The sequence below is a fragment of the Bicyclus anynana genome, chromosome 10 (genome assembly GCF_947172395.1).
Source record: "Bicyclus anynana chromosome 10, ilBicAnyn1.1, whole genome shotgun sequence".
NCBI lineage: Eukaryota > Metazoa > Arthropoda > Insecta > Lepidoptera > Nymphalidae > Bicyclus > Bicyclus anynana.
The window spans coordinates 13,949,782-13,975,922 of NC_069092.1; the positions used below are offsets into that span (position 1 = coordinate 13,949,782).

The following is a 26,141-nucleotide window of genomic DNA, read 5'->3' on the forward strand; positions in this document are numbered from 1 at the left end:
ACATTTTTTTATCTTAAAAATTAGTTTTTAGCATAAATATAATCGACCTGCCTGCCAAATAGATTTCGAGATGTATATTTAGAAGGAAATAATAAGTTATCATCACAAAATGACCTGAGAATTAAGCGGGATAAAATACATTAGATACAAGAACAATAAAACCTACGATACAAAATAAACAAAAAAAAATACATTATTTATCATTATTAAATTATCATGAGCCTTAGACGTTTTCCGTCTTGATACTGACATTAATGAATTTTAGCAAAGTGTGATCTTGAAAACGATGAGCATTAGGATCAAAATTGGTATCTAAAATGGTTGGTTTTACTTTTAAATTTTAGCTGCTTATGTATTTTGAGCAAACATGAATATTTCTGAGAAAACTTAGTTTAACATAGAAAAAAAAATATTCATTTACAAACGTGTACCTCAATATCCAGAGACATGGCAACGTGTTTTCATCTTTTCAAGAAAAATAATTCTAATTCGTACTAATATTAATTAATATGTTTATGCTATATGTTTGTTTGGATGTTTGTTACTCTTTAACGCCGCTACTACTGAAGCGATTTGGTTGAATTTCGAATGGAAATATATTTTACTTTTGATTAATTTTTTATCCCGAAAAAACTTTGGAATCCCAAGATTTGCGAAAACTTGATGATTTTGATGGTATGAATGTTTGTTACTCTTTCACACTTAGGCTACTGAATCAAATCACCTGAAATTTGAAGTAGAGATAGATTATATTCTGGATTAACACATAGGTTACTTTTCATCCCGGAAAGATCCATGGTTTTCGCGGGATTTATGATAAACTGAATTCCACGCGGACGAAGTAGCGGGCGTCCGCTAGTGTTTTTATAAAATATATACTAGTCGTTTAGATATTGCTTTGTTAATTCGTTTGAAGAGAGAATCGTCATTATCATTTTATGTTAATTAAACAATCTTAAGTAATTAAGAATTTTATCACTGAAACTTTCACAAGGAAAAGTTTTTACTTAAACAAACAATACACATCACTATCTAGCCCCAAAGTAAGCATACAGAGTAGCTTGTGTTATGGTTAACTAAGATAGTTGATATTATAATATTAATATACAAATATATACTACATATAAATACTTATATAATGTATAAATACACACAGACACTGGAAAACTCCCATGCTCATCACACAAATATTTTCCAGTTGTGGGAATCGAACCCACGGCCGTGGATGCAGAAAGCAGGGTCACTACCCACTGCGCCACGCGGCCGTCATCAGTTTTTGGAAAGTTTTAAAGCCTCACATTTATACAATAGCGTTGAAGGTATCTGAATTTCTGTTACTGAAGGATTCGTATGAAAAGATCTAGTACCAACTTCAGAACTTACCTCAGTATATAGCTCCGTAAATATATTGGTTTTATAAAGTTCGAAAGTTAGCTGTAGATTTTACGGAGATATTTCATGTAAATCGCTACAAAAGAAAGTTTCCTTCGGTTTCTGATTTAGATTGCTAAGTTCAACATGGAACTCGGGTGGAACTTGAGAAATTTTCGTGCATTTTTACTCGACATGGGAGACTAATGAGGCAAATAGCATAGCGATGATTGGCTTTCGTTTAATTTTACTTTTAATGGCAAAGTTTGTTTTGCTTGTATCAATTTTTAGAAAAAAGCGGACTTTCTACCTTATAATTGACTTTGCTTGTCTTCTGCTTTCGGCTTCAATTTGGTATTGATGGTTATTTTATGTATATGATAATAACGTAACATTATGTTGATTTTAAATTTATTTAAATTTTTCCAAACGATTTTTTTACTATCTTTATATTATTAGGTATAATAAAGAGTTGATTACAAATTCTTATACCTTTAATCAATTCAAAAGCCAAAACATTTTAGAACATACATTAATCCTTATATTCATAAACACGAATAAGGATTTAAATCCCAATTTTCATCAAATTAATGTGGACCTAATCACTACTGTTTAAAGTTCACTTTGATTTGAAGAACCTAACCCATGTTTATAAATAAGGCTAAAATCAAAGAAAGATGTAAGTACTTATTATGAAATAGAGCTTCTGCAGATCAGAATGTAAATGAAGATATTATAAGAATATGTTTTAATGAAAAATATAATTGATTAAATCAACCTAACAACGAGAAATTGATGTACAAACTAAACAAAACGAAAGTCGTTGTTTTTACGCCTCTAAAAAATATGCATATGTATGTAGAGCTGCAAATATGTTTGAAAATTTAAAGAAAAATAGAAAAAAATTCTAGAATTGTGAAGTCCTACGAATGCGGTAATTACCATATATGGAGCGGCGAACATAGTAACAAAAACCTTGGAAAGTAAATCGCGTTAGTGGAAACCTTTGAAAGAGAGTCATAACCTAATTTCAACGGTTGTCGTTGACTTTATTTTATTTTCTTATGGTAAATAAAAAAAAAATGGCGTATTATTATACAGCTTATTTGGACCTTACGAGATTAGCGTTATTTGGAATGTTGAGTCAACCATATTATTGTTCCGATAGTCGTTTCAGTCAATGGTCTTATAGCGAAAAGCTTCGACCAACACTAGCAGACTTATTCACTATCTTTGAAGTATGCTAGTTGACATATACGAAATTGAGATTCTATGCAACAAATGTCATCCGGTGCTTACTGGTAGATATCACACAGTATGTAAATAACATTTTGTCAATTGAGTTGTTTTTTTCAATAGGTTGATAATAAAGACCATAGCACGTATTTATTAACAATTAAATAGGCTCCCAATCTGCATTGGGCCAGCGTGGTGGACTATCGGCCTAATCCCTCTCATTCTGAGAGGAAACTCGAGCTCAGCAGTGAGCCGAATATGGATTGATTTTGATAATGATGATGATGATGAATAAAGACCAAAATAGTGAATAAGCCAGCAAGAGCTTTCACTCGACTGTTAGATCAGGACAGTATAGTCGTACGCGTTTTAAAACATTTAATTTCAAGTCATTAAAAATTTTACTTACTGTATTGTTTAAAGAAGTTGGTTAATTAATAAAGTAAGAACAATTAATTTATACTAATATTATAAAGTTGAATATTTTGTTTGTTTGCTTTAACGCGCTCATCTCTGGAACTACTGGTCCGATTTGAAAAAATATTTCAGTGTTAGACAGCCCATTTATCGAGAAAGGCTGTAGGCTATATATTGTCCCCGTATTCCTACTGGAACGGGAATCACGCGGGTAAAACCGCGCGGCGTCAGCTAGTTAAATATAAATGTCATGTATTTTTCATAAACAAGATACTTCATTTAATTTTCAGGTATCTTACGGAGTATGGGCGAATTTAATAAAACCCTCCGCCCTGATCTTAAGCACCTGGTCCGTTGTAACGAAGCCAATTTCACGCTTCCTTTTAATATCATCCGGCTAAGTGTTTAATAAGTGGCATAAGATTTCGTCAGTGTCATACTTGATGTAACGTAATATCAATCTGAGGTTCGAATTTTTCTTTGAGGGCTTATTTTCATAGTGATTTTAATCCTATAACTTATATACAGGGTGTCCCGTAATTAATGGATAAAATGCAAATTGTATATACACCATCCAATTTTCTGAAGCTAATTTGAATAAAATCATAACAACATAATAGATAGTTAGGAAGTGTAACTACCATATTTGTGCATTTTTCTACATACTTTCGACCTCGGGTGAAATTGGAATTTTTCTTACAATTTATAAATTTAACGTACACACCCATACTATGGGTAATATTAGGTAGGTAAAGATAAGAAAATAATCCAGTGGATATGACCTCTGCCTCCGATTCCAGAGGGTGTGGGTTCGATTCCAGTCCGAGGAATGTACCTCCAACTTTTCAGTTGTGTGCATTTTAAGAAAATAAATATCACGTGTCTCAAAGGATTAAGTATTAACATCGTGAGGAAACCTGCGCAGCAGAGAATTTTCTTAATTCTCTGCGTGAAGTCTGCAAATTCGCATTGAGCCAGCGTGGTGGACTATTGGCCTTACCCCTCTCATTCTGAGAGGAGACTCGAGCTCAGCAGTGAGTCGAATATGGGTTGATAATGATGATGAAGATGAAAAAAATGAGAGCTTGTTTGTTACGCTTTCACAGCTTGCGCGCTGAACCGATTTTCAAAATTCTTTCATTAATGGAAAGCTGCATTATCTACAATTAACATAGACTGTATATTTTTATTTTTTATTTCTATATTTTCTTTAGAATGGTAACTATCGCAAGACGTTCGCTTGTATAATACAAATTACCTTATTCCGATCATCATAGTTATTTTTTATTATACCTAACTTACCAAATTTTATTTGATAACTTCAAATATCTTTGTATAAAAATATCTAAAGTTCTGATAAACCCTAGCTTATTAACCCTTTGTTAACTTTATAGGTGTTATAATATTCATGCCAACAGGGGAGAAAAAACTACACTTTATTACGACAAGGGTAGAAGTACGAGAGTCAAGTGCTTTTAACTTGTGACCTAAAAGGACTACCGGAATATATACACCTTTTTCTTAAAAATTGTAAAAAGAAAAAACAGTTTTTGCACCCAACAGAACGGGTTTGTTTAAAAATTTCATAGTCATAAATCTTTTTCCATTTCATTTATACAAAGGGATCACATTTATTTAAGTTTAGTGTTACACATAATTCATCATCATCTTCATATCAGCGGATGGACGTCCACTGTAGGACATATAAGCCTTTTGTAGGGACTTCCAAACATCACGATTCGGAGCCGCCTGCATCCAGCGAATCCCTGCGACTCGCTTGATGTCGTCAGTCCACCTGGTGGGGGGTCGACCAACACTGCGTTTACTAGTGCGGGGTTGCCATTTCAGAACTTTGGGACCCCAACGTCCATCGGGTCTTCAAACTATGTGCCCTACCTTCACTTCAGCTTCGCAACTCGTTGAACTTTGTCGGTATGTATCTAAAACTTAATAATTATTGAAACAGAAAGATTTAGTTTCTCGCAATTTCTATAATTATCTTTTCTGTTACTTTACTAGGAGATATCCGCGATTTCATCCGTGTCTTAACTTAGTTCGTTTTCAATAACCCGGTACCAATTCTAAATTTATAATATAATTTATATTCTAAATTTAAAATCGGTTTTGTAGTTTTTGAGTTAAATTGTAAGAAGCAACCAAAAAAAACTATCTTAGCTTTTTTGGTATTATTACTAGCTGAACCTCGCGTTAGTTTTCTTAGCGTAGCTCCCATTGCCATGGGAATACGGAAAGAATTATTTTATCAATAGGAATCAGTGAGTTTGATTCCTATCGATAAAATAATTTTTCAAATCAGTCCAGTACCTTATGAGTTATGTCGTTACATACAAATCTTTCCTCTATTAGTGTAGATAAGATTATAGTTCTCATGAGAATACGGGGATCTAATATATCTTATGACACTTACAAATAACGTAACTATCTAGCGGTGAAAGAATTTTCAAAAATCGTTTAATTAGATCCAGAAATTACACCCTACAACACGACGAACTTTACCTCTATAGCATATTAGTATAGACAAGTCAATGACAAAGAAAACGTTACAGCTGATCTAATCAAGTCAATAACAATTCAATACAAACGCGCACCATGTGCTACATCGGGATACGCAATGATCGCCCACCTTGAATGTGCAGGTCACGGTGAGAAGTGCAAATGGCCAGATCGTTCGCCAGTTTCCGTCGGCTCATTTATTTATGTTGCCATTCACAGCGTTTACCCGCGAGTAGATCCCCTGACGAGTGTATTATCGTTTTAGAACATATCTACAATGGCCAGACCTACCACATTTTATGAAAACTTAAAGTTTGGCAGCTCATCAAAAAAAAAAAATCAAAAATTCATTTATTTCAAGTAGGCTCAGTATACAAGCACTTTTGATACGTCAGTTGACTATTTGAAAAGATTCTACCACCGGTTCGGTGGTAAAATAAAGATTCTACCACCATCCTCGTACGTCCTACCTTATCTTAAGTACGGTGTTATAGAAACAGTTGTGCAGTAGCGCCACTAGATGGCGTTGTTTTAATTCCTTAGAAATTCGCGTTTACGTTTACGCGATCGCCACAGTATGAAAACATTGAAAACTCCCACTAGGCACTTAAAGATCATCGGACATCTACTGACGAAATAGGCCTTTTGTAGGGACTTCCAAACATCACGATCTTAAGCCGCCTGCATCCAGTGAATCCCTACGACTTGCTTGATGTCGTTAGTCGCCATTCCAGCACCTTGAAACCCCAACGTCCATTGGCTCTTGGAACTATGTGCCCCGACCATTGCCATTTTAGCTTCGCGATTCGTAGAGCTATGTCGGCGATTTTGGTTCTTCTGCGGATCTCCTCATTACTGATTCGATCATGTAGAGAGCATAGTTCGTTCCATCGCTCGCTGTGTGAATACAGTTAGCGACCAAGTTTCGGTTACGAGACTTCTACCAATGGTTTAACTGTATTGTGGCAGGGCTGGCAAAATGCCACGGGCCAACGTCTCGAAGAAGCCTCCAGGACGCGGTAAACTCAAAAGTTATCTAACATAAAAAAATTACAACGTCACGATATTTCTTGGGTCCTATCCAATGAATTCATCACGAGCCTCAGATGGTATAGTTACGTCACTAGCTCCTACTATAGGTACGTGCGGTAGGCTACTGGCATTTTGACCGTATCGGCTTTAGACCGCAATCAAACAAATGTATTAAAATCAAACATTTTATGCTATAGATATCGCGTCAAAAATGAGGCGGTCAAAAGAGGCAAATTGTCTTAATGTCACATAGTTGCATTGGAAACAACGAAAGTTTTTTAAACAAATAATACCTATACTTAGATAATTAAAGATCTGGGTCCTTAAAACCTTCTATCTCCCAAAACTATCACAGTCCAAACTCCATAGTTGCCTTACTTACCCTTTATTAGGAGCTTCGACCAAAGTAAATGAATTAAAAAAGTTTTTGTAAAATGCCGAAGGTCTGACCACTTCAGACTTTTAGTACATTTTTGTTTATATCGGCAAACGTTTCCGCGTTGCTTTTTATTTGGGCGGATGTTCCAAGGCTTTTCTTTTTTTTTGGTTCGTAAATTACTTCCTACATAATATTGTGATTGGGGATAATTTTCGGTATTACCGATTTGTTATTGATTTGAGTTGAGGTTAGGTACTTACTACTTACTTTCTCTCATATTCTCTCAACATGAGAAGGGTTAGGCCTTAGCCCTATGCGGATTGGCAGAACTCACTTAGAGAATTGAGAAAATTCTCTGGTGAACAGGTATTCTCACGATGTCTTTCCTTCACCGTTTAAGACACGTGAAATTTAATTTCTTAAAATGCACATAACTGAAATGTTGGAGGTGCATGCCCCGGACCAGATTTGTACCAACGCCCTCGAAAGCAGAGGTCATATCCACTGGGCTATCACTTCTCACTTACTTTGTTTACGATTTTACATTTATACATACAAAAAAACTCAAATTAATAAAAAGGCAAACAGCCTCTATTATTATCATTAGATTTACTGACATAGAAATAAAAAAAAACAAATTATGAAATTAGACAATACAATATTTTGCTTGCAAGGAGAGTAAAAATTTAATTTGCATATTCCGTTATACTAGATTTTAAATTACCTACATCTGTTATCGCCGTTTAGTGTTGGAAATAGTAGTCTGTGACGGATATGACGCCGCTCGATCTCGTGTTGGCTTCAGTGTGCTTGTGGCGTTCGAGGCGTCCACATCTCTTGTTGTGTAATTCTTTAAGGGTTACCTTAGGATAGGCGGGGAGAGTGACTTGAGTGGAAAAGGGGAGTGTTAGTCGACTGTCAAAGGATCCTTTAACCCTACAAACATCGTTCACAAGTACGTGACTCCACTCAAGGTCATTCTCTGCCATTTTAGGCTCTTTTTTGGTTACAGTTTGATTTGTTAATTAAGTTGTCCTGACAAGTGTTGTGAATCATAACCTTTGTTCGACATTAGTTTTCTTATATTTGTAATCACCTTTAGAGTCCTATAAAACATCTTACTTTCACGTTAGTATGTTAATTATATCTGGTCCTAAACAATACACACTTTGTCAGTCATGAGAAATCCCGAAACACTTTCCAAATAAAAGTGCTCTATAATAAAATTAATTTAACTGTTACGTTGCTTTAGAGTTGCAAAGAATACAAAGAAAATTTTGTCCATGGCATGTCTGTAAGTGAATAGTAGAACAAACAACCAACCTAGACCTCTTCATTGCTTTCTACCAGGCATGATCTATTGTGGTCTATTATGAATAAAAAAATAGTAAAATTACTGATCAGTAGGTTTTCTTAATAACAAGTAAGTCGGTGGACTTGGAAAATGTTCTATTGTGGCTATACATCCTTAATAACACACACTGCAGTCTGGGCAGTTAAGGTACTTTTCAGTAGGATTTCTTAAAAAAAAATCTTAAAATGTTCCATAAATTCTTAATAACAACGCAAAGGATACGGCGTGTTCCTCACTAGAGATACCAGTGTCCCCAATGGATTATACCCTCCAGAGTGTCCACTGTGGAAACACTATGTATTTGTGGTTTGCCTAGCAAAGAATACCAGGAAAGCTTTGTCCATGGCATGTATAAGTTAGAAGTAAAATTACTGATCAGTAGGTTTTCTTAATAACAAGTAAGTTGGTGGACTTGGAAAATGTTCTATTGTGGCTATACATCCTTAATAACACACACTGCAGTCTGGGCAGTTAAGGTACTTTTCAGTAGGATTTCTTAAAAAAAAATCTTAAAATGTTCCATAAATTCTTAATAACAACGCAAAGGATACGGCGTGTTCCTCTCTAGAGATACCAGTGTCCCCAATGGCTTATAGTCTCCTGTCTAGCCTATGTCTTTGCGGTTTGCCTAGCAAACAATACCAAAAACTTTGTCCATGGCATGTATAAGTTAGAAGTAAAATTACTGATCAGTAGGTTTCTTAATAACAAGTAAGTTGGTTGACTTGGATAATGTTCTATTGTGACTATATATTTTTAATAACGACGCAAATAAAACGGCGTATTCCACTCCAAACTAGAGATACCAGTGTCCCCATTGAACTATAGACCCTAGAGTCTCGAGTGCGGAAACACTACGTCTTTGCGGTTTGAAGAGCAAGACTCACGCAACTGTTGCGTTTCTTACAGATTCTTCTTCGCAAAAATTCGAACCGGTGGTAGAGTCTCTATAAATAACAAACTAGACGGGCCAAAAAGGCTTATAAATTAAGCCTACTTAAAATAAACGAATTTAGGATTTTGTTATAAATAGATTTTGTTAACAGTCTCTAAAGAATTAATTTTAGTTTTTCAGCATCTCCAAATATTCATTATCAACCCAACCCATATTCGGCTCACTGCTGAGCTCGAGTCTCCTCTCAGAATGAGAGGGGTTAGGCCAATAGCCCACCACGCTGGCCCAATGCGGATTGGCAGACTTCACACACGCAGAGAATTAAGAAAATTCTCTGGTATGCAGGTTTCCTCACGATGTTTTCCTTCACCGTTTGAAACACGTGATATTTAATTTCATAAAATGCACAAAACTGAAAAATTGGAGGTGCATCCTCGGACCGGATTCGAACCCACACCCTCCGGAATCGGACGCAGAGGTCATATCCATTGGGCTTTATCTCCAAATATACGTAGATTGAAATATAATGGATAACGAAAATATATACTAAAATGTAGGTTAATGAATTTTCAGGACAACCTATATAATTTAAATTCCACAGAGAGAGTATCGGGCACGTGATTTGGGAATTTTCGAGAAAATATTCGACACAGGCTCGGGAAAAATCCTAAGGATTTTCTGTAGATTTTCTTGTGAAATAACGTATTTATTATTTTTTCTTATACGTAACGTAGGTTGATAGAAGTTTTACTTTATTTGGCGTTATTATTAAGGAATACTGTGCCTTTATTGCGTGGTTCAAGGTAAAGCTCAGGTTACGTAAGAAATACTTGAAACTTTGGCCCTATTTGACTAGATATTGGCAATAACTTCACATCAGTAGCCTCATAAACCGTACCTCATACTCTTACCTCATAACCTCATATTCATAGGCGTATTTTCGGGTTGAATACTTTATTGACGTGGCTTATTTTGTAGGTAAAATGAAGAAGATATTGGAATTATCTTAATGTATAAACGCAAAAGGTCATTAGGCATCACAAATCTCGAAAACCGCATGACGTACAAAGATAAAATTTGGCAGGGAGGTAGTCTATATTAGTAGGTATCCGCTAACAACGGATTTAGAGATAAGGCCGGATTTTTTATTTAAGGCGGATATATAAGGCCGACTTTATTATTTTTGCTACGTCTTTCACTTTACTTTTTTGTCGTAGATATGTGTATTTGGCACACTTTCGAAAAACTTTGTGCTTAAAAAGTTTTAGATTATAGCATGCCAATATAGCTACAGTTCCTATTAAAAAATGAAACATATTTTAACTATATTGTAAGGAGTTCATTATGAATTAACAAGTTGTTTGAAATATAGATACGTAGATAACTTGTTCAACTCGTTAATAATGAAAAATTAATGTAAACCGAAAAATTAATGAAAATTTCAACAGACCTGGTTCCGTACACCGCTGTTATAATTTATAACAATATTTTGTGTATAAAACTCGAGCGGAAACAGCTTGATTGATAGATGGCGCGTCATAAATTTGAGTCGGTTGTGCGTGTAACGCGCTTTTGATCGTTTACAAAATATTGATGATTTACGCGGATTTCCAACACGTGCTTCTGTTTCTGCGTTTTTTCGCACATAATTTAAATACGTAACGCCAGCTACGTACAATCAAGTTTATCGTTCACAGCAGCACGCTTAGAAATGTGATCACTGATCAGTTTACAAAATATTAAAATATTGTTATTTTTTTTTATTCTTAACAAGTTAGCCCTTGACTACAATCTCACCTGATGGTAAGTGATGATGTAATCTAAGATGGAAGCGGGCAAACAAATCGAAATATTTATTACTAGAAGACATCTGCGACTTCGTCCGCGTGGAATTCAGTTTTTCACAAATCCCGCGGGAACCATGGATTTTTCCGCGATTAAAAGTAGCCTATGTGGTAATCCAGAGTAAAATCGGTTTCGGAACAAACATACTTACACACACACATACTTTCGCCTCTATCATATTAGTGTGATTAGATAAAACGGTTAAAGCTGTAGTGCGCATAAGGATACTGCAAACTGGAAATACTTGATCGCGGACGCGGTATATTTGATCGTCTGTAGCTGGCGTTAAGGTAAGATCTGAGATCTGAGACAACAGAACAAGGAAAGAGGCGTTTATCTAAAGTGCTTAATCTTTAAGAGCCAAAAGCGTTATAATACAACTAGCGGACCCCTGCGACTTTGTTCGCGTGTCACCCCTTGACAAAAAACAATCGAAATTTAAAGGGGAGTTATTCTGTCATAGTTAGGTACATAATATTCGTGTAACCGTTTACGCAGCGTACGGAACAGAAATTTTCAAAACAAAATTCATTTTCCCGTTTTAGGTACTATATTTTTCATTCTTATTGGTCATAGCGTGATGATAATTATAGTTTTCCTCCATAGTTTCTGAGATTAGCACGTTCAACCAAACAAACAAACTTCTTTATAAAATTAGATATCTTCAAATTAGCAACAATTGTACAAAGATTGGATTTGGATTAAAATATGTTATACTTAGATAAGGTTTTACTTTTTAACCACCAACGTGAAAAGAGGGTATTATTTTTTTTTTTTTTTATTCTTTACAAGTTAGCCCTTGACTACAATCTCACCTGATGATAAGTGATGATGCAGTCTAAGATGGAAGCGGGCTAACTTGTTAGGAGGAGGATGAAAATCCACACCCCTTTCGGTTTCTACACGGCATCGTACCGGAACGCTAAATCGCTTGGCGGTACGTCTTTGCCGGTAGGGTGGTAACTAGCCACGGCCGAAGCCTCCCACCAGCCAGACCAGGACAAATTAAGAAAATCTCAATCTGCCCAGCCGGGGATCGAACCCAGGACCTCCGTTTTGTGAATCCACCGCGCAAACCACTGCGCCACGGAGGCCGTAAATAATATTATAAGTTTTAGTATTAAAGTAATAGTATTATAAGTTTGATATGTCTATTGTAGATACACAACTGTGTGATACACAGTCAGTGACTTCTAAATGAATACAGGGATTATGATACGGTCTTTTGTATGAAATCTAATGTATCGAGAATAAGTCATAAAGTATATTTTACCTACCCCCATTTTTTAAATCACGGATTTATTATTTTTGTATGAATTATATTTATTTCGTTTTTCGTTCGTTAGTCTCGCTAAAACTCGAGAACGGCTGAACGGATTTATCTTATCTTGGCCTACAAATGATCGTGGAGGTATAGGGAAGGTTTAAAAGGTGACAAAAGATAGAATAATTGCCGGGAAAACCATAAAAACAACCCTTTTATATTTCCCATACAAACGTTTAAGAGTCAAGGGGTATGATAGGGGTAGAGTAGTGTAGAGTAGGGGTAGAGAAGAAGTGCACATAAGTCAAAGCGAAGCTTGACCGGGTCCACTAGTAGTATATATTTTTTTTCAATAGCATTCAATCCAGGTAATTTCAAAATCGAAGCCACTCGAATTTCCTGTTTATCGGAACAGGGGTTCGGGGGAGGAAATTAGCAGCAGCGGCATTAATTATTACCTGTGGGATTTCACGGCGGGCCCGTTTTGTAGAGCCTCTTTCCATGGAGGGCCTTTAGGTTTACATTTAGCGCTAATGGCTGTGCCCATTTATTTACAGCCATTTATTTCTCGTTCCGTTCACAGTTTTGGGTCACATTAGGAAACTTTGCAGTTGCCACGCAAATTCATATACAAATTTCGAATTGGAATCTAGTTTTAGGTATGCTTGTAAGTAGTTTTTGATCACATTGGGTTGTTTAAAATGGTCTGATGATGTCATCATCATCACCAATAAAGGGCAATGGCTTTTTCTACGAGTGAGAGGAAATTGTAAATTGGTCTAATTTAGAATTACTACTACACTAATAGAGTAAAGACTTGACGGGTAGTTTTCAAAAAACATCAGATTCAGGTATAAGAATTAGAAAACGATTGGGCTCTTATTTACATATTGTAGGTACTGAGTAATAACATTTTCAATAGAATTCAATCAGGGCCATTTCAAAATCGAATCTACTCGAATTTATTTTTATTAGAACGGGGTTCAGGGCAGGAAATTAGCAGCATCGTCATATCTATGGTATTTCATAGCTTTGTAGAACCTCTTTCCATTTAGGGCCTAATTAGCGCATTTAGCGCTAAATATTTTTACAGCCATTTATTTCTCGTTTCGTTCGTAGTTTTGGGTCACATTAGGAAACTTTACAGTTGTCACCTATCCACTGCTTATTCATTCGAATTAGAAACTAATTATAAATTAATTAATTAATTATTAAAGAAGTAACAAAAACTAAGGATTTGTACGCCGTTAAAATTTTGCGGCGGCAAAATTAGAAGCGGATGTGCGATCACTCGGAACTTCTGCATTTACGGAAGGGTGAAGGTCCGTTACAACCCTAGTTTTGAGAAGTAGTGAGTTTCAAAGGCAAATATTATACTTATTTTTTTTAAAGGCATATCAAGATAAATTATGTCACCAAACTCGCTTCATCACGTCACGCATAAATACAGTATCACTAACCGAGGTTCTCGAGCCAGGAGATGCATTTGCCGGTTCTTCTGTTTTAAATCTGGCCTTACATTAACTCTGCAAGATTCAATATTGATACTGACGCTTGATGTGATGTGATTCAATAGTCTCCTACATTTAATTTCCGTCAGAATTTCCCGTTTTAGGCTTTTCTCTACATCACCGTCTCCTTCATCATACGCCTTAACTATAAACTAGTTAATATATAAATTAAATTTTCCAAGTAGTACAGGAACGGTATGCGTCGTAAAACGTGCTACGAACGTCGCAGGGGGAATGAAACTCTACGTTCTTAATTGTTGTAATTGCGAATTACAGCCACCATTCTACACGTCTGAGACAGCTTTATTGCCATGTTGATCAGCAATTTGCGTCGGCACATAAATTTACCTGTAATTAAACGTGATGCTGTGATAAGCTGAAACAAACTGGATAAACTTCGTTTTTTTTTCGTCAAATAATCAAGTTTTCTTGTCACACAATAAGTAATTTTAAACGCAATAGTTATGCACAAATTACTTAAAAAAAATAATTATTATTAACTAGAAATAAATTGGCTTTAAGAAGTAATACAATATAGGCGTGTCATAAATTAATTAAAGTATTTTTTTGTTATAAAACAAAAAGTTGTTTTATTTGTAGTAATTGCGAATTACAGCCACCATTGTACACGTCTGAGACAGCTTTATTGCCTGTAATTATACCTGATGTAATTTACCTGTAATTATACCTGATGCTGTGATAAGCTGAAACGAACTGGATAAACTTCGATTTTTATTTCAAATAATCAAGTTTTCCTGTCACACAATGAGAAATTTTAAACGCAAAAAAAATATGACTCAAACTATGCTTAAATTTGTAAAAAAAAATAGAATTAGGTATTAAATTACTAAATAGAAATAAATGAACTTTAAGAAGTAGTACAAAGTAGTTGCGTCATAAACATTAAAAGAATATAACAAAAAATGATTTTAGTTGTAATAATTGCGACTTACAGCCTATTCTACACGTCTAAGACAGCTTTATTGCCACGTTGATCAGTAATTTGCGTCGGCACATAAATTCCGGCTGTTAGTCAATATCCTAAATGTAAAGATAACTGTTTTCAAAATATTATCTATGCAGGCGTAATAAAAATGACAATCAACCTAACATAGACAGCTTTATTGGTACATTTTATGTGCGTTTAAACATTTACGTTGAATAAATAAAACCTTTAACGTTCTCCAGCTTGCAATAATATGCTCTGGGAGTGTCACAAAAGGGGAAATGAATCCGACTGTCACCTCGACTCTAACAAATTGTAGTAATTACATATTACATTCAACATTGTAGCCGAGTCGGGCAGATTTATTGCTGTGTTGACGTATCAAGACGCGCAGAGAATGTCTGCCTAATTCTTTGTTACGAGGTACGCGTTTAATTTAGTTTTTCTATACCCATTATGAATTGGTTTTAATTTATACCTTATCAGCCGATTGACGTCCACTGCTGGACATGGGCCTCTTGCATGGACCTCCAAGCACAACGATCTCGAGCCGCCAGTATCCAACGGCTCCCTGCAACCGCTTGATATCCTCGGTTTACTAGTGGAAAGTCAGCCAACACTGCGCTTTCCGGTGCGGGGTCGACGTTCTAGCACCTTGGGACCCCAACGTCCATCGGCTTTTGGAACTATGTGGCCTGCCCATTGCCTCTTCAGCTTTGCGACTCGCTGCGCTATGTCAGTGACTTTAGTTATTCTGCAGATCTCGTTATTCCTGATTAGGTCACGCAGAGAAACTCCAAGCATAGCTCGCTCCATCGCCCGCTGAGTGACTTTGAGCCTTCTAATAAGGCCCATAGTCAGCGACCAAGTCTCGGATCCGTAGGTCATCACTGGCAACATGCACTGATCGATGACTATACATACATACATAATCAATACTTATTATAAAACAAAGTCCTCACCGCGTCTGTCTGTAAACTATACTTAAACGGATTTTCTTGCAATTTTCACCAATAGATAGACTAATGAAGGTTTCAGTATATAACTAATGTAGATTTTGTACAAATTGATTAAGTAATTGTTGGAGGAAGGACATAAGAAGCTTAAGTGCTTTATGTGTAGAAAATCCTAATCTATTCTATAACCGCATATATTCGACTAAAAACTCAATTTTTGGCCGATAGCTCTCTTGTGATAAAAACAAAAACATTTACTCCTTAGTATCTGATTCAAGAACCAACCATTTTACTCTAATTTTAAGATATACAGTACACACAGTAATATTTTATGTATTATTTTAAGTCAAAAGATAATTGTACGTACCTACGCAGTTATTACGTCAGTAGGTGGTGCTACAGTAGTACCAACATTTCAAAATTCGGCGTAAAGCCGATTACTCTGAAACCCGAGTTGTCGAACTAAATATACAAACAATGAAGTAGTTACCAAAAACAGGAATACCATTAATACGTATTTTGAAATGTGATCAGACCGACCTGTGTTCTATAAAGCCCCAATAGCTCAACGGTAAAAGTGGTCAGATTCATCACCGAGGGGTGGTGGTTCGATCCCCGCCCCGTTGGTATATTGTGGTACCCACTCCTAGCACAGTCTTTCCGACTACTTGGAGGGAAATGGGAATATTGGTCATATTATTAAATATATGACAAAAATTATTTTCAAAAAAAAATGCAAGGATACCAAATATGTCAGATAAAGAAAAGAAAGAAAGAAAATAAATTCATTCAAATCTAAAAAATCTAAAAGTTACAGACAGTCTAGTACCCTATCCTTATGACAGCATGTCTGTCTATAACCCCTAAAAAGAAAGGGTGTACAGCTCAGCATATGCCGTGCACTACGTACAAGTATAACACACGGCGCTGATTTTCAGCTGAGACCCGTGTGACGTCACAGCTTATAATAGATACATTTTTACATTACATAGCACATTTTCAAAGACTTCGTAACAATTTCTAAATGATAAACAGTTAAAATGACAAAAACAACATAAAAAGTGTAATAACTATTTAACATGAAAAAGAATATACATTCATAATTACCTACTTAAGACAAAATTATTGAAAAATGCAATAAGTGTAAATAAATATATTTTTTTAACCGACTTCCAAAAAGGAGGAGGTTCTACGTTCGGCTGTATGTATGTTTTTTTATGTATGTCATTTATGGACCGATTTTGAAAATTCTTTTTTTTGTTTATATAAGAAACAAACGTGTCTTTTCGCTTATTTCTTAAAATACTATATTTTCTTTAAGCGTACTATACTTATTATTGCTAAGTCTAAAAATTACTATATTTTTCTTAAGAAATGTTGGCAACCCTGTAGAAAGAAGAAAGAAAGAAAGAAAGAAAGAAATATCTTTATTTTTAGGCAGTGCCACACATTACAATAGTAAATTTTAAATATATAGCTTATAACTAAAACAAAAAAAAAAGAACACCATGCAATATGTAGCATAACCTAGAAAAAGGCCCTAACTCAGCATTTTGCTACATACTTCCTATCCAAAAAAAAGTATGCAGCACTGATTTTCAGTTAGGATCCAGTTGTACAAGGTACAGTCGCGTTGCATTTAACAAATAAACACAATAAAGCAATCTCCGTGTCCCATTTTCACCTCCGCCTCATATTTCAGGGCCTGACCGAGCGGCGAGCGCGCCGAATGCTGTTTTATGGGGAAGTGCACTCACAGCAGTCATGGTGAGTGTTTATGGAGTGATAACGGCGTGGAATCTTTCCAATGTAGCCGTGATGAATCGGTTGTATATTTAGAATTCTTAGTAATTCAATCTGACTTCAATATGAAGACCTACCTGGAACTGAAACAATTAGGAATGCCTTGCTATATAACCGAAATATGTGTTTGTAAAATGTACACTTTTTTTTTATAATTTACAAGTTCTCACCTGATGGTAAGTGATCATGCAATTTAAGATGGAAGCGGTCTAACTTGTTAGGAGAAGGATGAAAATCAATACCCCTTTCGGTTTCTACACGAACCGTCTATACATTCTAAATCGCTTGGCGGTACGTCTTTGCCGGTAGGGTAATTAGCCATGGCCGAAGCCTCCCACCAGTCAGACCTGGACCAATTAAGAAAAACTCAATCTGCCTAGCCCTCAATCTAACCAAGGACCTCTTTCTTGTAAATCCACCGCGCAAACCACTGCGCCACGAAGGCCGACAAAATTATTACTTTTGCCCATTTTATTTTTTTGATGTATGTGAGACAGTAAATTGTTTATTGACAATATTACAGCTATTAAGGTCTCATTCTAAAAGGAGACTCGTGCTCAACAGTGAGCCAAATATGGGTCGTAAATGATGGCTTAACGCCACGGTAGTGTATACTACCAATTTTCCATCCTATAGCTGTTACTGGGAATTTCATAGATAGAAGAAAAACTCAATGATCTTATTTTATAGCTTTAAAGGGAATTAGCTAGTAAACAATTATGACGAACGTCTGACCCATAAAACTGAACGTTAAACTGTAATTAAACTTCGAAATATATTAAACCGCACCTCGTTATCCCCGCGTTTTAATTATAACCACAGAAATCAGTATCCCTAGTACGTAAACGCCAGTTTTCCAGTATGGAATATTTTCAGCCACTCTAAAATAAACGTTATAGTAATGAATTCAAAGTCTAAGTTTGCTTATATTATTATTTCGAGCGACTATATTAGATACTTTAAAATAGAAGAAGTGTTACGGAAAATACAACTTTAAATTTATATTCATTAGGTATATTTTGCAGTACTCCCTTGTTTTAAGCTTGAGCTTCGAAATCATCGAAGCTCGCGAATTGAGCTGTAGGTAACTTGAATGCTTCGCACACAGACCACCTTTGATCTCCGAGTTGTGGCAACAGGCAACTTGCAACTAAATATTTAGTTTACTATGTAAACATTAAATCTGGTTGCAACTTTCAGTGATAGACTTCAGGAACAGTAAACGCGTGAAGAAGAAGAAGAAGAAATGCTTTATTGCACACAAAAATACAATTTTAAATTAAAACATTGAAAAGATAATTTAAACTTAGCATGAAAAGGCGTGATCGATTTTATTCCCTTATTCTGATACCTATGTCAAGCTTCAGTCTTTTACAATGAATAATTGAAGGTATTGACTATAATTTGTATTACTAGCGGATGCCCGCGACTTCGTCGAATTTAGTTTTTCACACATCCCTCAGGAACCATGTATTTTCCGGTAAAATATAATATAATATAATTAAAACCCTATGTGTTAATCCAGAGTAAAATCTATTTCCATTCCAAATTTCAGCCAAATCGCTTCAGTAGTAGCGGCGTTAAAGAGTAACAAACATCCAAACATCCATACAAACTTTCGCGTTTATAATATTAGTGGACTAGTCATAATAGAAGGCAAATGCACTCCCTGATTATAAGTGTAGGTATAGCTACCTAGTCGTGATAGCCCAGTGGATATAACCTGTCTCCGAATCCGGAGGGTGTGGCTTCGAATCCGGTCCGGGGCATGCACCTCCAACTTTTCAGTTGTATGCATTTTAAGAAATTAAATATCACGTGTCTCAAACGAGGAAAAACATCGTGAGGAAACCTGCATACCTGAGGATTTTCTTAATTCTCTGCGTGTGTGAAAACTGCCAATCCGCATTGGGCCAGCGTGGTGCACAATTGGCCTATCCCCTCTCATTCTGAGAGGAGACTCGAGCTCAGCAGTGAGCCGAATATGGGTTGATAACGATAGCTACCTATCTATTTTCAATAATTGTACCTACAAAATAGTGCAAGCTAATTCTTGAGATAAATAAGTCTGGGGTTATATATATTCATATAGTCAACTATCATCTATACATCTATACTAATATTATAAATAGGAAAGATTTGATTGTTTGTTTGCATTGAATAGGCTCTGAAACTACTAAACCGATTTGAAAATTTATAAAATGAGGTATGTATGGCGTGGCTATCGCAGGCCGCTTTGAAATATCTTTATTTCCTTTAATATTAAATAGAGATGAATAAACTACAACAAAAAAATATATTTCCCAGTACATTAAATAAAAAGTTATTGCGAAATTTACCAATTAAAATCTCAAAATAATTTATTTCAAAACTGCAAATAAAAACGCATTCATATCAAAGGTTGTTTCGCATACAGCATTTTCCATACATTGAACATTCTGTAAGCTCGCTCTTTTAAAGCTTTTGCTATATAATATGTAGAAATGTACGTACTTTTGACTATAAATGCAATGTGAATATGCCGCATAGCGTAATGAATTATACTCATGAGAGCACTAACATATAACCGATTAAATTATAGTTAAAATTTAAAAAAATATATGAAAGAAAATAAATAATAATAACCACCTCGTTGTTCAGTCGTAATCCTATGTGGTTACGGATTATAGTTATTATTCGTGTCGGTGTCGGTGTCGTGTTCGGTTCGAGTTCTGTGTCTAGCTATGAAACATTGTGATTTTGTCCTTCCAATTAATTGGCAGTAGGAGTTGGGAAGTCGTCGGTCCCGATCATTATCATTAACACGTGATAGTGAAAGTCAACTATCTCAAAGAGCACGTTAAGCCATTGATCCCGATCATTACTATTAACATGTGATAGCGACCATCAGAAAATCAAATATAATGATCCTAAGTTCGCCAACTCGTATTGGAGTGGTGTTGTCGGTCCCGATCATTATTATTAACATGTGATAGTGATCGTCAACTGTCTCGGAGAGCACGTTCATTAGTTGGTCCCGATCATTTTCATTAACACGTGATAGTGATCGCCAACTTCCTCGGAGAGTACGTTAAGCCGTCGATCCCAATCATCATTATTATTAACACGTGATAGTGATCGCCAACTTCCTCGGAGAGTACGTTAAGCCGTCGATCCCGATCATTATCATTAACACGTGATAGTGATCGCCAACTTCCTCGGATAGTACGTTAAGCTGTCGATCCCGATCATTAACACGTGATAGTGATCGTCAACTGTCTCGTAGGGGACGTTAAGCCGTCGGTCCCGATCATTATTATTAACACGTGATAGTGATTGTCAACCTCCTCGGAGAGTACGTTAAGCCGTCGATCCTGATCATTATCATTAACACGTGATAGTGACAGTCAAATAACTCGAAGAGCACGTTAGGCCGTCGGTACCGATCATTATCATTAACACGTAATAGTGATCGTCAACTGTCTCGAAGAACACGTTAACCCGTCGGTCCCGATCATTATCATTAACACGTGATAGTGATCGTTAACTGTCTCGAAGAACACGTTAACCCGTCGGTCCCGATTATTATCATTAACACGTGATAGTTATCGTGAAATGCATCGGAGACAATAGTAAGCTGTCGGTCCTGATCATTATCATTAACATGTAATCGTCAACTGCCTTAGAGAGCACTTTAAGCCGTCGGTCCCGATCATTATCATTAACACATGATAGTGATTGTCAACTTCCTCGGAGAGCATATTAAGCCATTGGTTTCGATCATTATTATTAACATGTGATAGCAACCATCAGAAAATCAAATATTATGATCCTCAGTTCGCCAACTCGCATTGGAATGGCGTCGTGGATATAAGCTCCGTATCCCCTCTCCTGTAAGAAAGGAGCTCTCTTATAAGGATAAGGAAAAGTAGCCTGATAATTAATTTATTTTTTTGATATTGTGTATTGAATTTTCTTTCTTTCTTTCTAATATCACCAGTGGGGTAGCGACCTAATACCTATTCACGTCAAAAATGCTAACAAATTAATTTCCCGTCCACTCATAAACACAATGGGCATCTCTAAAACCCCGGGCCGCGAAAGAACGCTGAATTCAGTGAAATTAATTTCACAAGTCGAGAAATTTGCGTAAGCTGTAAATGTTTTGCAAGACTTACACTTTATTATATTACAATTTATAACTTTGGATGGAGGCCATTTTGTGAATTTTTATTAAAAATCAACAAGAATACTAATTACTTTGCGGTTTCAACATTTTAGTAAAATAATACCTATTCCGGACAACCTTTTTCTAAGAAATAGGTTAAGTTGTTTGTGTAAGCTGTAAAAACTCAAAAGTTTTGCTCGGATTTAGTTCATATTTCGACACGATTGCGTTAGTTTTTTTATATATTTTTTTAATATGTTATCACACATATCCGCATCGTATGTATCGAAAGCATCGACTCAAGCATATTTTTAATTTTACGGTAGATAAAATCTGTTTTATGAGATCCGCACGATGCGGATATGTAGACGCACTTGTATGACTTTTCCTACAAAGAATACTAAAATCCATTAGATGCGATGTGTCCGATGCGTACGTTGCAGATATGTGGACGTCCACCAGTAGTATTCTACAAATTAAAATTCACCAAATAGTAAATTATAAAATATCGCGTATGTGACACCGTATCACTGTTTTTAGTTCTCACGGTAAAAGGTAAATATTAACGGAGTACACGGGCGTAGCAATGCCAAGGTCAGGTCACTCGACCTACAATTCGCTTGAATCCAAGCTCTACACTAGATATACAAACGCATCTATAGAATTATACATACAGCCTTAATTGACTTTAATGGCTACGAGAATATAATTAATGAATGAGAAAAGAAACGAGATGAGAGGCATTCTATTTTAGACCAAAGACCCACTTCATTGTTTTAGTGTGGGTTGGTGAGATCCGTGGGTTTATTAAAGTAATATTAAACAATATTTTAATTTTAAATATGCCCTAGAAGGATCTTACCACATTTCGTTGGGCACTTGGGTAGGAAGCGCAACACGAGCGATCAAGGATAGTTTTAATCGGTTTTAAAGTAACTATAAACCCTACGAAAAACGGTTAATGAAAAACATTGTTAGGAAACTGCTTATCAGAGAATTTTCTTAGTTGAATGAAATGTCAAATAAATGTGTGAAAAATGCGTGTGTGAAGTCTGCCAATCCGCATTGGACCAGCGTGGTAGACTATAGCCCTAACCCCTCTCATTCTGAGAGGAGAATTGTACTCAGCAGTGAGCCGAATATGGGTTGATAATAATGATTAATCATACATCCGTTGAACACAAGTTATTTAGCTATATAAAATAACCACTAAACTTTATAAATGTATTTGTCTGTCAATGAATCTTAAGTGTTAACGCTGAAAAACTATGGAACCATAACTCTATGTTCTATACATTTCCCGAGAGCAAGTGCTGGTAAACAGTTCCAACAACTCCTTTAAATTTGTAACTAGTTTGGAAAACCAACCGCTGAGGTTTCCCAACGGTTGTTGTTTATATGGCAGCTGAAACGGGATTTACGTGGGAAAATCGACCTGCAACAGCCAATGGGAGTGGTCCACACATCTTTGGTCTAAGTATCTATTGTCCAATCCTGCCCTTGTAGCCATGTGGCACGTCTGTTCTCTTTCTACGACCGCTAACGCTTTGAAAACTAGAAAAATGTATGGAAATGACATTTGCTATCGACAGGTCACGTGATCAAGATCTGTCATTCCCATACATTTTTCTAGTTTTCGAAGCGTTAGAGATCGTAGAAAGAGAATCTACGTGCCACTTGGCGGCAGGGGCTGATATAATGTTGTACAAAATAGCTCACGTTCTAAAGGCTTCGATTCCAACTCTTTGTAAATCAGTAACCCTGAACTTATAGTCATGTAAGAATGACACCATGCTCATATTTTTCCGTGACTGCTAAAAAAGTTGTTAAGAAATACATAAAAAAATGATACCGACGCTAATTGATAACCTCCTCCATTTTTGAATTCGGTAAAAACACTTATTATCTGCTACTTGGTAAAAATTCAGACGAGATACTAAATTGTATTTGTTTAAAAAGAGACGAATATGTTGTACTTTCATGGGTTCAGCATGTGGGTGCCAGGTCCATCGTGAGGCAGAGAGAAAAATTCCGAGCAAAGCTTGTGACCATGGGCTTTGCTCGGATACTCCCCTTCTCTACTAGTGTTGCTCCCCCTGATCCGCCAAATTTAGTATGATCCTATACTAGAGCAGCTTAGGATACTCGTTCTAATATAGAAATTACTGCAGTTCTAGCGACTAGTTTATTTGTATATTTTATACCTCCATTTCGTAATTTACTCAATACAAAACCTCAAACCATAACACAAAACTATTCATTCCGGTAATGTTCATTAAATACTACAATGTACTGTAGGTACATATGCTGCATTGCCATTGTAATTCGTGCTATCTACTTTGTGCGCTTTGATCTCTCTCTCTCCAGTCGGACCCTCATGACTGAGGATCGTGACCACCATGGCGAGTCATCTTTTGACATACATTGTTCCTCCATCGAGTACGGTCGCTGGCCATTTGGACGGCACTGTAAAAGGTGCGGGCTCCTGTTTCCTTGAGAAGATCCGACCATCGGGTTGGAGATCTACCTCGTGGCCGTTTGCCTTCCACATTTCCCACCACAATAATTGTGCTATTTGATAGTGATACACAAAAGCATTGAATTCCAAACATTCATCATTCAAAAACATTGAAACGATCCTACTTTAAAGGGGTATATTCTAATTTTAGCCATGAAATTATGACGATCAATTAGCAGCATTTGAGCAAGGTCAATAATGATTCAAGAATGATTATATTGGCTTTGAATAACACAATGATCAAGAAAACTTATTAGCAATAATTTGGAAGATTTTATGGTGCCATTATTTCAATAAGACTTGTTACAGAAGAACATTAAATATTGCTTGGATAAAATGAATTACCTTTTAAATAAATAAAAATATATATCAGACCTTATTGAATGATGAATATTATGGATCCGTTAAGGATTCCTGGAGCGTTATGTCTCTTACCGCTGAGTAATTGAAGATTTTTGTCTGGCGATAGGCTTCGACCGTGGCTAGTTTTCTTAGTAGGTACAGGAGCAGGTTTTCTGGAGTATTCTGTCTCTTGCCGCTGAGTAATTTAAGAATTTGTCTGGTGATAGGGTTCGACCGTGGCTAGTTTCCACTCTACAGGCAATTACGAAGCGCCAAGCGATTTAGCGATCCAATAAGATGCAGCGTAGACACCGTCAGAGGTATAAGTACTCACTCGTAAGTAAGCCCACTTCCATCTGACTGCATCTTAAATTAACGTCAGGTGAGATAAAATACAAATAATGCTAATCTACTATTGCATTTGCGGCTTGAGCTACCTACCTGCAGGTTCAACTACATCCAACTTCGAATAATGTAAATCCCAAAGATTTTTTAATAGAGATATGTCACTAGCGCGTCAAAACTGAAGCGAACAAAAGCGGCTGATTGTCTTAATTTTATTGAGTCGCATAGTAAACAACGAAAGTCATTTAAACAAATAACAAAGTTGAGTTGTGTATTCAGCTGTAAAAACTATACATAAATATATAATGGAATTAAATACTTAAGCGTGTGTGCACTCATTCGAGTAGCTAAATTATAATAACTTTTTGCGGTGATTTGTAGTCACGTAACATATCTATAGTAGGTATCTATAAAATATCGTAGGTCACCCCTACATCCAATCCAATGCACTTACAACAAATCGACAAAGTGAACCCAGTTGTATTTATATTTCAAGAGAATGTGCAGTGACCCAGGAATAAATGCTTCGTAAAATTGGATACGAGTTCCGAGTACCAATCGTTGAAGTTTCCCAACATTGATTGTGGACCCAGAGCCTGAAGTGACTAGATATACATCATTTTAGGAAAACTGAAATACAGCCTATGCTTCTACCATTGGTAAGTATGGCAGCTAATAGGGTAGTTGACTCATATCAAATTTAATATAAACTATTTTAGCAGACTCAGAAATGGATTACAAAAATAAGAAAACCAATGTCGAACAAAGGCTATGGATTCATAACATTTGTCAGGACAATTTAATTAACAAATCAAACTGTAACCAAAATAAGACTGTATATGTATGGCAGAGAATGACCTTGAGTGAAGTCACGCACTTGTGAACGTTGTGTGTAGGGTTAAACGCGCCTTTGTCAGTTAACTAACACTCCCCTTTTCCACTCAAGTCACTCTCCCTGTCTATACCAAGTAACCCATAAAAAATACACAACAAGAAATGTGAACGGCTCGAACACCACGAGTATATTTAATGAAGTCAACCGTACGTCGGGCGGCTTATATCGCAAGTCGTTCCAACCACCCCTCTCAAACTCCTCACTCTTTACGAAACTAAGTCGCGCCACCTGACGTCATATCCGTCTTTGACTACTATTTCCAACACAATATTAATTTCGTATGTTACATGGAATAAGGGTACAAAATACATCGATATTGATTAATAAAAGTTAAAGATTTCTTATAAAAATCGTCAAAAACGCTGTCGTCC

At 36.1% G+C, this 26,141-nt stretch overlaps 1 protein-coding gene across 5 annotated transcripts in view; it reads left to right on the forward strand.

Annotated features, from left to right (window-relative positions):
• The window catches only part of LOC112048007 (chaoptin), an 82,025-nt gene that overhangs the window by 27,095 nt on the left and 28,789 nt on the right, over positions 1 to 26,141 (forward strand). For all 5 annotated transcript variants that reach the window (XM_024085335.2, XM_024085337.2, XM_024085340.2 and 2 more), the window contains exon 2: positions 17,423 to 17,487. In XM_024085335.2, coding sequence (XP_023941103.2) covers positions 17,485 to 17,487 — 3 coding nt within the window. In that variant the 5' untranslated portion in view covers positions 17,423 to 17,484. The remainder of the gene's footprint in view (positions 1 to 17,422; positions 17,488 to 26,141) is intronic.